The sequence below is a fragment of the Vombatus ursinus genome, unplaced genomic scaffold, assembly GCF_900497805.2.
Source record: "Vombatus ursinus unplaced genomic scaffold, bare-nosed wombat genome assembly UNPS02014884.1, whole genome shotgun sequence".
Classification (NCBI taxonomy): Eukaryota; Metazoa; Chordata; class Mammalia; order Diprotodontia; family Vombatidae; genus Vombatus; species Vombatus ursinus.
Window position 1 is genome coordinate 2,609,281 of NW_020954662.1, and position 17,437 is coordinate 2,626,717.

Consider the following 17,437-nt stretch of genomic DNA (forward strand, 5'->3'; position numbering starts at 1 on the left):
GGAGGTACCTTAGAACAGGGGATGTCAGAGCTGGGAGGGCCCTTAGAACACAGGATGTCAGAGCTGGGAGTCTTTAGAACCCAGGATGTCAGAGCTGGGGGGGCCCTTAGAACACAGAATGTCAGAGCTGGGAGGTACCTTAGAACGGGGGATGTCAGAGCTGGGAGGGCCCTTAGAACATGGGATGTCAGAGCTGGGAGGGCCCTTAGAACACAGGATGGCAGAGCTGGGAGGTACCTTAGAACAGGAGATGTCAGAGCTGGGAGGGCCCTTAGAACATAGGATGTCAGAGCTGGGAGGGCCCTTAGAACACAGGATGTCAGAGCTGGGAGTCTTTAGAACACATTATGTCAGAGTTGGGAGGGCTTTTAGAATCCAGGATGTCAGAGCAGGGAGGGCCTTAGAACACAGAATGGCAGAGCTGGCGGTGTAAGGAGGGGGGAAGACACGACTTCACACTGGCCATGCCCCGTCCCTAGCATGCACACTCTCCTCTCTTAGAATCCCTTGTTTCTATCAAAGCTCAGTCAGAGAGCCACCTTCCACAGGAAGCCTACCGTGATCTCACCATTTAATATTGCCTTCCCCCAGAAATCACTTTGTTTGTATTCAGTGTTTTTTCACTTTTGTCCACGTTCTTCCCTCCCCTCAATGGAACTAGAGGAGCTCTGATCATTCCATTGTTTGCTTTGACTCTCTGATGTCTAGCACAGTGACTGGCACATAGTAGGTATTTAATAATGGCTTGCAGATTTGATTGGCATGGAGTGAAATGGGATTGAACTAAAGTATATTGAGCAGAATGGAATGACTTGGTGCTAAGCAGGTAAGAAGGCGCCCCGAATGTTTACAAGCCCCTCCCTCTTCCCGGTCCGTCCATCCATCTCCCTTACCGCTGCTCTGGGGGTAGGCAGCAACGGTCCCATCCTGCAGGCCAGCAAAGAGGTAGTGGGGGCTGTAGCAGAGGCACAGGACAGGCTGCAGACCTGGACTCTTGCAGGTAACCAAGCACTGGGTCCCCGTGTCCACACTGCCATACACAAGGATGCTGGGGAAAGACAAAGAGGGGCCTCAGCCTTGACACACTTTGAAACCTGCCTTTTCCCACATAGCCTGACCCAAAGAGTATGATCTCTTCTGTGTCATGGACCCCTCTGGCAGTGTCTGATGAAGCCTACGGATATCCCTTCTCACAAGGTTTTTAAGTGCATAAAATATAAGACAGAAGGTTACAAAAGAAACCAATTATATTAAAATAAAGGTGTAATATTTCTCCCCATCCAAGTTCACGGAAGATTGAAATCTGGACCCCAGGTTAAGACTCGGGTCTGGGAAGATCTGACACAGCTGTAGCATAATTTCCAGAAAGCACATTGAACTTGGGGTCAGGAAACCTGAGGTTGTGTCTAAGTTTTGCCACTTAGAAGTTGAAAAAATATGGACCTCAGTTCCCTCATCTGTAAAAAGGAGATGAAAATACCTACCCTGACTCACGGGACTATTTTCCAGTGGCTTGAAGGAGATAATTATAAGAAGCACAATGAGACAGATAGACAGACCAAGAGACACATACACCCAAACCATGAGATAACAGTAACCGAGTCAACACCGCCATTTCTAGAAAGGGTGCTCCGACACGTGAACTCCAATCTCCACAGATCCCTTTTACTTGCCTGTACAAAACCCTACTGACCCTGACTCCCATTCCCTTTCACGTGGTATCTTCTCCCATTAGAATGTAAGCTTCCAGAGGGAGCTCTCTTACTCTCTCTTACTTGCTTCTATTTGTATCTCCAGATCTTACACAATGCCTGGCACATAGTAATTAATAAATGCCTTTTCTTTCACTTATCCTTTCATTCACTTAACTGATCAGCCATTAGACAGGATCCTAAGACCAGAAACTACAGAAGGAGCTCCCCAGGCCCTCTCACCTCCCATCCTGAAGCCCGAGGCAGATGGTTGGATGTACCACAGATGAGGGGTCAGGGGCTGCCCCGCCTGATTCTCGGTCCTCATCCTCCTCATTCTTCTCCGGAATGTATTCCATGCAGAGCACTGGGGAGGCCACAGGGAAGGACTTGACCATTCTAGGCGTGGGCCGGTTCAGTGAGAAGATCTCCACCTGACCACCAGCACCATCCTGTCCACCGGCAACCTGGAAGGACAGAGAGACAGACAGGGCTGATCAGAGCTAGAGTCAAGAGCAGAATGGAGCAAACAGAGCAGAGGCAAAGGGCTAATGTCCCCAAGTACAGCCTTCCCTAGCCTCCCCCCATGGGCTCTGGGGTGGGAAAGGCAAAGGTAAACAAGCTGTCTCATCTTTCTCTCAGGTCAAGGATTTAGTCTGAAGGGTCCTCTGAAAAGTGAGTTCAAATCCTTGTTTTTTTACTTACTGTGTAACTTTAGACCAATTACTTCTCCTCTCTGGGACTCAGTTTCTTCTGCCGTAAAATGAGGGCACTGGATCATGGAATCATAGATTGCACTGGAAGGGGCCTCAAAGATCTTCCTGTCTGGCACCCTCATTTTACAGATGAAGAAACTGAGGCACATATAAGTTAGATGTCTTGCCCAACATTACTCAAACTAATATCACTCGAAGCCAAGGATATCTCTGAGGTCCCACCTAACTAGCAATTCTGTGGCCCTAAAAGAGATTTGACCTTTCTCTTTGAAGGGGATATGCTCCAGAGTCATTGTCAACAGGACATGAATTCTGAGTTAAATTTACAGTGGAAGGGGTAGGCTGGCCTAAGTCACCGACACCATCTCCCCTATGCCCCAAATGACCAAAGACATGCATTTAGGAAGTGACTGCTTGGGTGACCTCAGCCTCATTGGGACCATGAGACCTACAGAATTAATACTTCACACTGCTCCCCGACACCTTCTAACTTGATCTTTTCAAGACAGAAACCAGGCTCTGGAAACACCAATGGGATCTAGGATCAAATACTTCAACACTCTTACCCAGGGGACCAGTCCTTTCTTCCCTGTCCTGAGGTCAAAGAGGAACCTGCTATGACCTGAGCAGAGGTTAAAGGGTGGTACTTACCCAGAGGTAGCCCTGAGGGAGGGATGTGCTGACAGCGGAGAAGCCTAGGAGAGGGGAGTGAACTGGACTGTGGATCAGGGACCTGAGCTGAGGGGAGAGAGAGGAAATAGAGCAGGCAATCAATTAATGTTTGTTGAATGACTGATTGATTGAATGAGTGAATGCAGATAGCTTAGGTTCTCCTGTTGTATGCTGGTATCTGCCCCAACATGGACTCTTAACCTACCTTCTCATCACCCAACAGATAAATCACTAACTCATTAACTTTCTGGGTTGAAAAGGACCTCAGAGGTCATCTAATCCAACCTCCCTCATTTTGCAGATAAGGAAATTGAGGCCCGAAGAGGGCAAATGAGAAATAAAATGTAATGAATTATGAGTGCAGAAACCTGGGTTCTAGTCTCTTTCTTGTCATTAAATTTCACCGTGCCACTTTAGGCAAGTGATTTACCTGCTACAGAAGAAAAACATTTGTGCTAAGAATATGGGCAGAGATCCCCAGTGGCCTTGAAGATATCTCTCTCTAAAAAGAAATGTTTAGAATTTGTTAAATTCAAATTAATAAAAATTATTTCTGGCAGTCAGAGAATAGAAATTTCTTCCAAACGGCCTATTTCCTCCTTTACAAAATGCAGGGTTTGGACTAGAATCAGGGGTAGGGAACCTGCAGCTTCGAGGCCACATGTGCCTCTCTAGGTCTTCAAGTGTGGCCCTTTGACTAAATCCAAACTTTACAGAACAAATCCCCACCCCTGGACTAAATGGTCTCTAAAGGTCCCTCCCAGTTCTAACATTCTCTAGTCTAAGGTCCCCCCCAAGCTCTGACATCCTATGTTCTAAAGTCCCTCCCAGCTCTGACATTCTGTAAGCTTATTACTTATCCAAATTTCCCATCATTAAAACCTATTTCTTTTTTCTTTTTAAGTCATTATATTCATAGTAACCACTACTGGTGATAGAAACATCATCATGGCTGTCTACCTATAGACCACAGCATTTGTGCTGCCCATCATCATTAATAATCTCTATAGCCTCTGCCCCTAGTGAGCAGTGAGCAATTAAGACACAAGTTGGTCAGAGCCTGGCTCTCTGTATCTCTCTGACTATGGTGAGGGCAGTGTGCTACGGCACAGAAAGGGACCTGGGCCTTTCATGACCCTCTATGCATGAGATCTGCCGCTCCCTCCTGCAAGAACGACAGTTATTATCAAAGCCCATGCTGTCCTTCCCAAGGAAGGAGTCAGAAACAGACATTTTAAGAATTCTTAATCAGGGCCTCCGTACTACTGTGTTAACTTCTCTTAGGACATGTGCTGCCCTCTGCTGGTGTAAAGATGACAAAGACTACAGAGGATTCCAAAGCATGGTTTGAACTTTCTAACAAAGGGAGCAAATATTTCATATACGATAGTCCTATAAAGGACTCCAGATTTCATCCAAATCAACCCTTTCATTTTCTAGAGGAGGAAACTGAGGCCAAAAGAGAAGGGATTTGCCCAAGGTCTCACACAGTTTAATAAATAAAAATGCTGAGACTTGAACCCAAGATCCTCTGTCTCCAAATCCAGTGTTCTTTCCATATGATCTAAAAGTCAAAGAAATCACGGAGACACAAAGACAGATGGGGAAAGCAACTCAGGAAACTACACTCAACTCTCTTGCTTTCTTCTTCCTCTTATCAGCTTATGCCACACCATATAAGCCTGTTTGAGGAATACCAGCTCAGAGGTCTAGGCTCTCCTGGCTTTTAATTAGTTGCTTATCAGCTGTGTTGGGGTAGAAAAGTTCATTCTCTCATGAGTTCAAATGACTGCCCTACTGCTCCATTCACTGACCCTTCCAGGACCACAACATTCTTTCCTAGCCAGCAGTCCCTTACACATGTGGTTTTCCCTTTTTAGGATGTAAGCTGCTTAAGGGCAAGATCTGTCTCCCTTTTGTATTTTTGTATCCTCAATGCTTAGCATAGTACCTGGCATATAGTTCTTAATAAATGCTTCTTCCTTCAATCATTTATTAGGGTCACAGTTGCCCCTTTGCTTTCACAGCTCAATTGCTCTGCCTCCCTACCTGTGCTAACACCCCATACTCAAAGATTTTACAGCCAGGGCTTGTATTCTTCCTGGCATAGCCCTTGAGAACCCAGGGTCAGCCCTGCGACCCCTTGAAGCATCACAAGTTGAATTTAATTTAAAGTCTTACACACAATGAGCCCTTCATAAAGGTCGAATTGAAATGTAACCAACCATCTGCCTCGGCCTACCTCCCCAGCATTCCCTGGAGAAATCGACTTAGCCATTTGGTCTAATTAAATCCAACCCTGAGGCCAGATTTCTAGCAAAAGCTTCCATCTCCCCAAACTCTATCCCCCTCCTCCTCCACAACTCATCTCCATTACTGAGGGAGGATGAAAGGAATAGAAGAAACCATAACCAGAAAGCCAACAATATTGCATCTGTTACTGGCAGTAATCGGATGAGGCCTTGACAATGTTTGGAAGACCTAATTCACTCTAATGACGGAAAGCTGATTGGGGCGCATCTGTATCGGAAGGGAGTGAGATGAGAGGAGGGAGGGAGTGAAGTGAGGCAGGTGAGGGAGAGAGAAGGAGAGAGAGGGAGGGAGGGAGGGAGAGAGAGAGAGAGAGAGAGAGAGAATCAGGGAAGGGAAGAACAGCCGCAGGGGAGTGTCCCTGAAACCATCAGTCAGTGATGCCCATATTCAATATTCCTACATATACAGCAGGACCCCCCCCAACAAGGTGGCACAGCCCTCCCCAGAAGCAAAGCTATTCTCAGCCTGTATGTCTTTGTATTCCAGAAAGCTCCAAATGAGGATGTTGTGTGGGCCTCCCCAGAGCAAAGGAGCAGATGGTCGACCCTCCCCCACCTCCCCCACCTGAGAGACAATCTTCTTGGGAGGACGGCATTCAGCCAAAACCAGTGTTAGAAAGGAAGTATCACACAGACTTTCCAAGGGAGCCCAAGAACCTTCAATTTCCCAACTCAGAGGCATCGTGGGGTCACTTCCTCCTCATCCCTCTTGCCTCCAGAGAGACCCACAAATTCAAGGTCACCGAGGAAGGATGGCCCAAGGAGGGTCCCAAACATAAAATCCTTGATTGAGAAAAATCTCAGAGGCAGAAGTGACAGCAGTCAGATGACCCAATTTACAGATTAAAAATTAAAAAAAAAAAACAAACCCGCGGGAAGTCCATCCATGTTTGCAACAGGTAAACCCCTCCAGGATACTTCCTGGTAAATGGTCATCTAGCACTTAGCACAGTGCCGGGCACACAATCAGTGCTTAACAAATGTTTATCGACTGATTGATTATTGATCCAGCCCTATCCTGATGACCTCCCCACCTGGACAACTCCCTGCTTTCAAGGCAACACACTCATCTCTTGGACAGCGCCAATGGTTTTCCTTACACAGAGTTGAAACCTGCCTCTCTGAAGCTTTAGCACGTGGCTTATGGTTCTGCCCTCTCACCTCTATGGCCAGGTAGAATAAAACTAATCCATCTTCCATCTGCTAGTCCTTCAAATACTGGAGTCTGAATGCAGATCAAGGCATAACATTTTTACTTTTTTAGATTTTTTTCATTTTTTTCCTTTTGCTCTTCACAACATGACTAATATGGAAATGTTTTACATGATTGCACGTGTATAACCTATATCAGATTGCTTGTCATCTTGAGGAGGGGGGAGGGAAGGGAGAAAGAAAAATTTGGAACTCAAAAATCTTTCAAAAAATGAACGTTGAAAATTGTCTTTACGTGTAATTGGGGGAAAAAATAAAATACTATTAAATATTTTTTAAATACTTAAAGTCAGCTATCCATTACAATGGATCAATTCCTGCTTCCCAAGCCCCAATAGGGAAAGGTTAAAGTGCTTCTATAATTCCTCAATCAATTAAGTAAAAAAAAAAAGAATCGAAAATAGGTTCCACTACTTATATCAGGTATGGCGAAAGCTTCTAGTCTGGGTAGGAAAGTCCAAGAATCCAGGTGGGACAGGACCTCTGAGATCACCTGATCTAACTTCCCATCTATTTCAGGAACTTCCCATTAACATTCCTAACAGGCTTTATCCAGGCCCTGAAGAGGCATCCTATAACATAACCTACAGTTGGCATGAAAGCATATTCATTATGGCCTCCACTTCCTCTTTTTATTTTTTTTTTTATTTTTTTATTTTTTTTGGCAAGGCAATTGGGGTTAAGTGACTTGCCTAGGGTCACACAGCTAGTAAGTGTTATGTGTCTGAGGCCAGACTTGAACTCAGGTCCTCCTGACTCCAGAGCCCATGCTCTATCCACTGCGCCACCTAGTTGCCCCTCCAATTCCTTTTAAAATACTAAGATAGGATATTTCTTCTTTTAAAATTTCTTTAAAAATATTAAGATAGACTATGTCAGTGTCCTAATCAAAAGCCTTTATTTTCTCCTGAATGGAGGAAAAGAAACCATTACTACTTTTCCTCTGAATAGAAGACAATGCCAAGGAGAGAGTGTCCTAGTCATAAATCCTTTGTTTTATCCTTATCAAAGACAATCAGTTCTTTGGAGAGAAGGCAATCCAACTCTGTTATAAGGGATCTCTCAGAAAATGAAGACACTTTTATCTTATTTGTGGCGACCAAACTAAGAGAAGATATGTCTTTGTTTAATTCAATTAAGAGAAGTATCTCTTAAGTACAGCTTTTACGAGGGTGAAAAAAACGATTCCCTTAACCAACCAAAGGAAATATCACTTAGTGTAGTCTAGGACTCAGCTGAGGGAGGTGGCTATTTTGGCAGGCCCGGGACCCACCGTTGGTTTTCCTGGAAGATGGCGCCTCCAACATTAACATGCACCTCTCCACGTTAACATTACTATGGTTCAGCATGGCAAGTCAAGCCCTAAAACTGAATTCCGTATTCTTGTTTGACTCTTTCTGTGGAATTTGCCTCTTGTTTTCTGAACAATACAAACTCTAATTAGAAGAGGCTCGGGGCAGAGCGAGGTTTTCCATTAGCAGAAAAGAAACTGCCCTTTGTTCTCTCTTTCTAAGAAATCATGCTTGGATAGGTAATTAATAAATTTGTTTCTGGCAGCCCTGTGCCAAATGAGCAGAGTACTGAGTTGTCCTTTCAAATGCAAAGCATTTAAGAGGAAACTAGATAGAACAATGGATAGAGTGCTGGGCCTGGAGTCAGAAAGACCTGCGTTCAAATCCTACCTCAGAGACTTACTAGCTGTGTGACCCTGGGCAAGTCACTTGCCTCTGTCTGCCTCAGTTTCTTCCACTGTAAAGTGGAGATAATAATAGCGCCTAGCTCCCAAGGTTGTTGTAAGGATCAAATGAGATAAGATGTAAAGGTAAAGTACTTTGAAAATCTTAAAACATTCTATAAATGCTAGCTATTGTTGTCGCTGCTATTATTTTTATTCCATTTGGTGCTGCACACAGTAGGTGTTTATTTTGGGTAGAGGCAATCCGAGTTAAGTGACTTGCCCAAGGTCACACAGATAGCAAGTGTCTGAGGTCATATTTGAACTCAGGCCCTCCTGATTCCAGAGCCAGTGCTCTATCCCCTGCAACACATAGTAGGCATTTAGAACTTTAGTTCAGTCTGCAGAACTGAAAAATGAATGATAGATATTGAGCTAAAGTATGGCTCCTTCTCCCCCTTGGGCCTCATTCTTACTTCTAGAGACACAGTCTAGATGGAAAGGTAAGGTAGCTCAGTGGAAAGAATGTTGGATTGAGAGTCAGAGGTCATGGGGTGGAATCCAGACTCTTACTTTACTACTCATGGGCAGGTCACTTAACATCACCTTCATCATCTGGAAAATGGGTGTGTTTGAGTAAGAAAGGCCTAAGTCACTCTCCAGCTCTAAACCTATGCCTCTGTGAGAGCCCTTAAGTCAGTCAGTGGTCAGTCAGTGAGCATTTGCCAAGCACCTACTATGCGCCAGGCAAAGTGCCAAGTGCTGGGGCAAAAGACAGTCCTTGCCCTCAAGGAACTTGTACTCTAACAGCAAAGACAACAAATCAACATGTTGGGAAAACAACAACTGTCACCTCCAGGTTTGAAGACATGCGCCTTATGAGGAGACAGCCAACAATACCAGACAGGGTAGAATAAATTCCAGAAACCTGGTATAGACAGGAAGACTCATAAACTAGTCGTATGCCCCTCCAAGAAAGCCAAAAAGAAAAATCCAATCGTATCAAGATATTCTGCATAGTGACAGCCACATAGTAGGTGCTTAATTGGGAAATGGATGAAAAAAACTCCAGTTGAGGAATGTAATGGTTAATTATTATGTATTAAGAAAAAAGGAATTCAGAGAAATAGGGGAAGTTCTTCTGATTCAGCTGAGGAAAACCAGAATAAGCTGAACTGAGAGAGATCAAAACATAAAAGAACACTAGGAGGAAATTCAGCTCCGAATAAATGAAAAACTCACGGAGTCCCTAGAGAACAAATAAAAAACTACACCTTGTCCTTTGTGGCAAAGAGGTGGGGGAGCTAGTAGGACAGAATATTGCATACTCTGCTGGATGTATCAGATTACATGTTCAGGTTTTTGTTTTGTTTTGATTTTTTTTTTTGGCCTAGGCAATGGGATTAAGTGACTTGCCCAGGGTCACACAGCTAGTAAGTGTCAAATGTCTGAGGCCAGATTTGAACTCAGGTCCTCTTGACTCTAGGGTTGGTGCTCTATTTACCATGTTCAGGTTTAGCAGGGGTTTTTGTTTTTTTTTTTTTGTTTTGGTTTGTTTTGTTTTGTCACAAGGGAGAGTTCAACCTATTGAAAGAATAGAGCTCACATTTCCATAGCACAGTAAGGTTTGTAAAGCACTTTACATAGACTATCTCATTTGAGAAAAAGCCCAGTGTGGCAGTGCCATGATTAACCCCATTTTACAGATGAGAAAACTGAGGCTGAGAAAGGTTAAGTGACTTTTCCCAGTATCTGAACCCTTGCCTTCCCAACTACATGCCCCCTGCTTTAGATGACTGGGTTGTAGAGAAAAAAAGACATCAATTAAAAAAAAATTAACTGCATTACTAGAGTTTAAAAAGAGGGAGATAATTTGACTAGAAAGTCATCTTTTCATCATTTCCTTGAAAGGGAAGTACCAGGGAAAAAGAGAGGAGTTGGAAGAAAGATGCCTCTTGCTGGTCGTGAAAAGTGAGGCTGGTCTATATGGTGAAGGATTAGCCATGCTGTCCCTGAAAGGACATTGGCTCTGATGTTTGGTCACTTCACTTTTCTGGACCTCAGTTTCCTTATCTGTAAAATTAATGAGTTAGACCAGATGATCTCTGAGTTCCCCTTCCATCTCCAGAGCAATGACCCACATCTGGCTCCTTTGGCATTTATGGGGGAAAGGGAAGAAAGTAGTAAACACCCATAACTTCCCAGTGTAAGAATTCCCTCCTTCATTGGGGTAGCTCACTTGTAACTTGCAGTCTCATTGAGTTGCTTGTTATGTCGTGACATTCCCATGATAACATAGACCATCTGGGTCAGAGTCAGGACCGGAACTCAGGTCTTCCTGACTCCTGGGTCAGCACTCTACCCACTGTCTACATCCCCAGCTTTCAATACGTCTGTAGCTCACACTATATCCATACACCACGCTTTTCACATGTTATCGTAAGTCTCATTCCACCTATTCATGTTGATGTCTTTTCTCTCATCTCTAATCAACAAAATATAACTTTGTATAGGATATTTTACATTAAAATAAAGTTTTCTGGTGATATACTCATATTAAATTTGTATATATAATTTTACATTTACATTAAGTCGACATAATAGAAAAACCACTAGACTGGGCAGTAGGAGACCTGGGTTTCAGTCTCAGTTTTGACCACTGGCTCACCAGGAGAGCTTGGTCAAGTCACTTCTACATTGGACTTCAGCTCCCTCCTTGGCAAAATAAGGGCGTTGGCTTAGATGAACATTAAGGTCTTTCCTAGCTTTAAATTCTCTGTCCTAAGGCCCCTTTCAGCGCCATCATTCAAGAAGGTTTTGACCAGCTCTGAGTCTAAGGTCCCTTGTAGTTCTAACGTTCTGTGCTCTAAGGACCCACGAGCAAGATGCCTGAAAGTCAATGCTTTATAATTAAGAAGTACGCCATGAGCTATTGCAGGCTCTGCAGCCACCTAGCGTGCTCAGAATTAATCACAGGGTGAGGAGTTCCTCTCAGCTCTCAGATTCCCTCACGGTTCTCTCAAGGGCTTTGGAAGTCCTCGGGCCAGTGGCTCTGACCTGCCCCATTAGAGTTAATGGGGCCAATAAGATTTAGTCTTTGTTCTTATCTGCCACATATTAAAATATTAAGACATTCAGACTGCCCAGCCAATTGGGATTAGGAGGAGAAGGCCAAATTCAACTCCTTGACCGGTGCCAATATAACCCTTCTCCTGGGATAAGAACAGCTTTGTTATCCCAAGCAATACAAGGCTTAGATACTGGACGCTTGCCCAGGAGGGTCAAAGAGACAATGCCTTACATCACTGGCTGGAAGGTGAAGATTGTCTATGCTGCTCCTATCATTGAATAATCTGATTGTGGTCTTCTATTTTCAAGGAGGATGGGAAGTAATTCAGTACAATTCTAGAAACATTAATTAAGCATTCTTGCTAGGCGCAAGGCATTGTTCTAGGCACCCAATGGCACCAACTAGGATGGAGATAGCAGGCTGCTCTCAGTCACCTAAGTGGTAGCTATGGTCTTCCCCTCCTGCCCCTCATCATTTGCCATAGGAGAGAAGAGTAAGAATTAAGATAATTTTGGGCAACTTCCCAAAGGTCCAGTCTCCCATTTTCACAGGTGGCCATGTCTTCAATTTGGATGCTGGGAGCCAAAAGAAATCACATAACCCCAGGCTCATAAATTTGGAAGGATATCTCATAATTGCTTGTTGACTCTTTAGAGCTCAATTCATGGGCCACCTATGACAACTCAAATTAGAAAAAGAATCCCCACTACAAGTAGAAGACATGGTTCTAATCCTCAAGAAGATTAAAGATAGGGACAGCTAGGTGGAGCAGAGGATAGATCACCGGCCCTGAAGTCAGGAGAACCTGAGTTCAAATTTGGCATCAGACCAAACACTTGACACTTACTAGCTGTGTGACCCTGGGCAAGTCACTTAACCCCAATTGCCTAAAAAAAAAAATTTAAAAAAATTTAAAAAAAGAAGAAGAAGAAGAAGACTAAAAATGCTGGGAACAGAAGAGAATGATCATTTCCTTCAAAACTCAGCTTAAGCCACACCTTCTTTTTGAAGCCTTCATTAATCTTTCCAAATGCTACCATTTCCCTCCCACCTTAACCATCCTGTTTTTGTTAATTCTGTATATGCCTAATCTAATGTCTTCTGTAGCAGAAGGTAAGAACTTTGAGGACAGGGCTATTCCATTTATTACATGTGTATCCACAGTGCCTGGTACATAGATGATCATCAATAAATAAATGCTTATTGACCTACTGACTGGAGACCTAGCATATGAAGAAAGACCAAAGAAAATTAGACTCCTTTGGTACAGAAAGAAAGAAGTAAAAAGGGGAGTGAATCAAAATTTATAAAATCAAGAACGAATGAAGAGAGAGTATATCAAATCTGGAATATCAGAAAGATATTGAAGGTAGAAAGAGAAAGATTTAGAAAAACTGTATCTGGCACAAAAGATGGCAAACTCCAATAAGCAGCAATTATCCTCACTGATTTGATGGGGAAACTGAGTCACTAAGCAATGAAAGAGCCTATCTGGCATCACACTTTAAGTGGATGATAAAGCCTGCCCTCCCCCAACTCTCAGCCCCCATGTTGTAGCTCTTGATTTTTAACAGCTTCTCTCTCCAAGAAAGAAAATAACTCCTTCTTATGTATATTCAGCATAGAAAGGCCAAGACTTTACTCACCTGAAGGCTGAGGGTGCGAGAGGAAAAGGCAGGGATGCAACAGGCCAAAATTGGGCACCAGAAGGGGGCTTTGCTCTTCTTGTCCTCATCAGGGCTTTTCCAGCCAGGCTGATTCTCTTCCCCTGGAACCAACGGGACAAGATAGGAAGGAGCTGATTAGTTCTGATGGCTAAAGGGGAAGAGAGCTGTTAAAAATTCCTGCAGCCAAGATCAAACCCCTCTAGGCCCTGGGACCCTAGACCAACCCCAGGAGCACTGCCCAGCAGAGTAATCTGCAGTGTGTTTCTAGGATATTGGAACAGTGAGGCCTCTTCCTCCATTGCATCAGAGATGACTGAAAGCAACAATTTCAGACATGACAGAAATTAATTCTTCTGCTTATTTCATGGCTACTTTAATGCCTAGAAAATCCTCTAACCAATATTCTAGAAGATTGAAGCCGGAGTTAGAAGGGCCCTTACAACAATTTCCTTTATGATATAAATATATTCTTAATACATAAACCAGGGAGAAAGTAGAGAAAGAAACTACAGACCAAAATCAATCATGAATATCAATACAAAATAATAACTTACTAGGAACAGACTTAAATTCATGAGAATGAAAGTCATTCCTCGATAAAGAAATGGGATAGGAATAGGCAGTTTTCAAGTGAAAAAAAATCAAGTTATTAATAGCTTTGCCCCCCCCAAAAAAAGACCCCGCTCTAAATCACTAATAATAAGAGAAATGTAAATTAAAATGCTAAGGTTCCGTCTCACATGCATCAGATTAGCAAAGATAACAAAAAAAGGAAAATAATTATTAGAGAGGTTGTGGAAGAATAATTGCACTGATGCACTGTCATAGGATATATAGACTACATAATTGGATATATAGATTATAGAATAGTCTGGCAAACAATTTGGAACTATACCCACTGAACTGTATACCTTTTGACCTCAGTGATACCACTATTAGGTGTTTACCCACAAAGGCAAAGAAAAAAGAGGAAAATGGCGCAAGTGTGCAAAAATATTTATAGCAGTGCTTTTGGTTGTAGCAAAGGACTAGAAATAAAGGTGGTTCCCATCAACTGTGGACTGGAGAACCAAACTATGGTACCTCCAAAAGAAAGATGAGAGAGATGGATTCAGAGAAACCTGGGAAGGTTTTCATAAACTAATGCAGAGTAAAAAGAGCAGAACACCATAAAGAAAAACAACTGTGAGAGATTTGAGAACTCTGATCAATACAGTCACAAAACACAATTCTTATGTATAATATAGATGAACGTATATAATGTGTGGACACACATATGGACATATAGACACACACACAAGACGAGTGTGCTCCCTACCTCATGACAGAGAGGGGATAGAATGAGGGTAGAGAATGAAATATACATTTTCAGACACGGCCAATATATAGATTCGTTTTCTAAAAAAATTTTTTTTAATTTGGAAAAACTGAGGTGGGAAGGCTGATGGGGATAATTCGGGGGAAAGGGAGAGAAAAGAGTATCACTGAATCATTTTTTTAAAAATGCGTGGACAGAAAGAAGTTCAGAGGGAGACACGGAAGCAGAATAGCTGTGAAGTTGATGTGTTAAACTCATTATACACATTTTAAAAAAAAATTCAAGCTCTCCTGATAAAATTCACAGATTCCCATGAAGTCATTTTTTGTTCTTTGTATCTGGAAATGTTCATGTTTATTGGTGTTGTCATGTTCTGAATCACAAAGAATTAAGAGAAAAAGGATGTCAAATGGAAGGAACTTCAGAACAAAGCCTATCAGACCCGCAAGCATCTTTACCAAGAGCTCAAACTCTAAATTTAGCATTTCCAATAATAATAATAGTATTTCTCCATCTCTTTAAGGTTTCCAAAGCACTTTACCAACACCTCATTTGACCCTCATATAAGCTTCAGAGGTGGGTCCTATTACTGTTCCCATTTTATAGATAAGGGAACCGAGGCAGAGAAAGGTCAAGTGACTTGTCCAGGGTTATACAGCCAGCGTCTAAGGCAGGATTCAAACTCAGATCTCCTTAACACCAAGTCAAGCACTCTATCCACTATACCACCGAGGTACCTCAGGTCTTTAGAACAGAAAATGTTAGATCTAGAAGGAACCTTTCATGTCAGATAATCCAAACATTTAACAGAGAACTGGAGTGACAAAGAAACTGAAATTCACAAAGCAAAATGACAACATGCAGTCCACCAACACCCGTCTCCTGTCCCCAAGATTCTTCCCACTACAACTGAGGCAGCTTCGTCCAAGACCTCTCCCTCAAGTCCTTCCTGCCTATACCATTACGAAGGATTCCCTTCCTATCCCCTTGTGATCCACACAACGCCCTCTGAGGTCCCCATCTCACCAGCTGGTGGATCCACAGACCCGTGACTCAATGTGTCCTGGGGTGAGGGGAGCAGCCAAAGCCACGGGAGCAGGCATCTCATGGAGGAGACGTCACCTCCTGTAATTCTATAGATCTGGGACTTGGCACTAGCTAAGTGATGTGGGGTCACTGATGGCTGATGAGCCTTCCTCTTCTTCCCAAGCTGGGATTAATGTCTTCCTCAGCCCTCTGGTTGTCTGGACCTCCTCAGCGACACCAGCAAAGATATCCTGGTATCTCCTAGGCTAGGATATGCCAGCTCACAGCAAGACGACGATCAGCAAAGGGTCCTGAGCTTTGCATGGCCGTAAAATGACCCTCTCTAGAGTCCAAGAGGCTGTCTCTCTTCCAGGATAACAATTCTCATCATCATAATAATTTTTGTTCTTGTTGAATCATTTCAGTCATGTCAGATTCTGTGTGACCCCATTTGGGGTTTTCTTGGAAAAGATCCTAGAGTGGTTCGCCATTTCCTTCTCCAGCTCATTTTATAGATGAGGAAACTGAGGCAAGCAGAGTGAAGTGACTTGCCCAGGGTCGCACAGCCAGTAAGTAGATGAGGCCAGATTTGAACTCACAAAGATGAGTCTTCCTGACTCCAGGCCTGGTGCTGTATCCCCTGTACTACCTCTGTTGTCATACGGCCTTTCGTCGTGGTCGTTGAGTCATTTCAGTGGTGTCCAACTCTTTGTGACCCCATTTGGGGTTTTCTTGGCAAAGATGAAGGAATGGTCTGCCATTTCCTCTTCCAGCTCCTTTTACAGATAAGGAAACTGAGGCAAACAGGGTGAAGTGACTTACCCAGGGTCAAACAGCTACTAAATGTCTAAGGCCAGATTTGAACTCAAGTCTTCCCAACTCTAAGCCTGGTGCTCTAACCGCTGCACCACCTTGATGCCTAACAATAATAGTAAAGACAAAAACTAGCACTTAGTTACTGCTTTACAATTTTCAGTTGTCTTATTTGATCCTCACAACAGTTCTGGGAGGTAGGTACTGCATTCATCCCATTTTAAAAATGAGGAAATTGAGGTTCAGAAAGGTCAAATGACTTGCCCAGGTTCACAAAGCCAGTAAATGCTGGAGGAGCACTTGAACTCAGGTTTCCCCAACTCCAGCTCCTGATGATGAGCTGACGATGGTGGCTGGCCACCTAGCTGCCTTACCCAATGACAAGGCTGTGATGATAACAATGGTGACAGCTCCCATTTTCTTAGTGATTTATGGAGTACATGGCTCCATCCTCACCAATACCCTGGGACACAGCTTGAGTGAAGATTATCATGCTCATTTGATGGATGAATAAACTGATGGATGAATATCTTGCTCAAGGTCATAAAACCATTGAATGGCAAGAGCTAGGATTGAAGTTGGGCCTTTGTCGCTCCAAGGCTCTACCCACTGCACCAGACTGCCCCCTCCTTGATTCTTTTTTATGCAAATAGCAACTTCAGTCTGGGATTGGGGGTAAGATTGCCCCCACGTTTAAAAGCTGCATTAAAAATGTGGAAAAGCCCAGGCCTCAAACGCCCAGGAGCAACTTGGATAAAAGAAAATCCACAGACAAGACCCAAATGTCATTTTTACTACTGGATTAAGCATCCCCTTTGGAAAGCGCATTTCAAGGAACCCTGGACAAGAAGGTGGAAGACCTGGGTTCTGCCATGAATAACCTGTGTGACCATGTCTAAATCACAGTGCCAGTGAACACAAACTCCTCAATAAAGGCTTTGTACTATGTGATCTCAAACTTCACTCCCAGCTTTGAAATTCTCTGCTCTAAAGGCCTTTCCACCTCCACATTTTATGTCCTAAAGTCCCTCCCAGCTCTGACCTCCTGGGTTCTAAGGGCCCTCCCTGCTCTGACATTCTGTGTTCTACGAGCCCTCCCATTTCTGACATCCTGGGTTCTAAGGGCCCTCCCTGCTCTGACATTCTGTGTTCTAAGAGCCCTCCCCACTCAGACATCCTATGTTCTAAGGCCTCCGCCCAGCTCTGACATTCTGAGTTCTAAGGGCCCTCCCAGTTCTGACATTCTGTATTCTATGATCCAAAAC

The 17,437-nt window shown here is 43.5% G+C and overlaps 1 protein-coding gene across 1 annotated transcript in view; it reads right to left on the reverse strand.

Annotated features, from left to right (window-relative positions):
• The window catches only part of LOC114028523 (rho guanine nucleotide exchange factor 10-like protein), a 101,278-nt gene that overhangs the window by 48,840 nt on the left and 35,001 nt on the right, over positions 1 to 17,437 (reverse strand). The window contains exons 12-15 of the mRNA XM_027842792.1: positions 12,995 to 13,116; positions 3,059 to 3,145; positions 1,935 to 2,158; positions 894 to 1,048 (exon numbers count right to left, since the gene is read on the reverse strand). Of these exons, the coding sequence (XP_027698593.1) occupies positions 894 to 1,048; positions 1,935 to 2,158; positions 3,059 to 3,145; positions 12,995 to 13,116 (588 nt within the window). The remainder of the gene's footprint in view (positions 1 to 893; positions 1,049 to 1,934; positions 2,159 to 3,058; positions 3,146 to 12,994; positions 13,117 to 17,437) is intronic.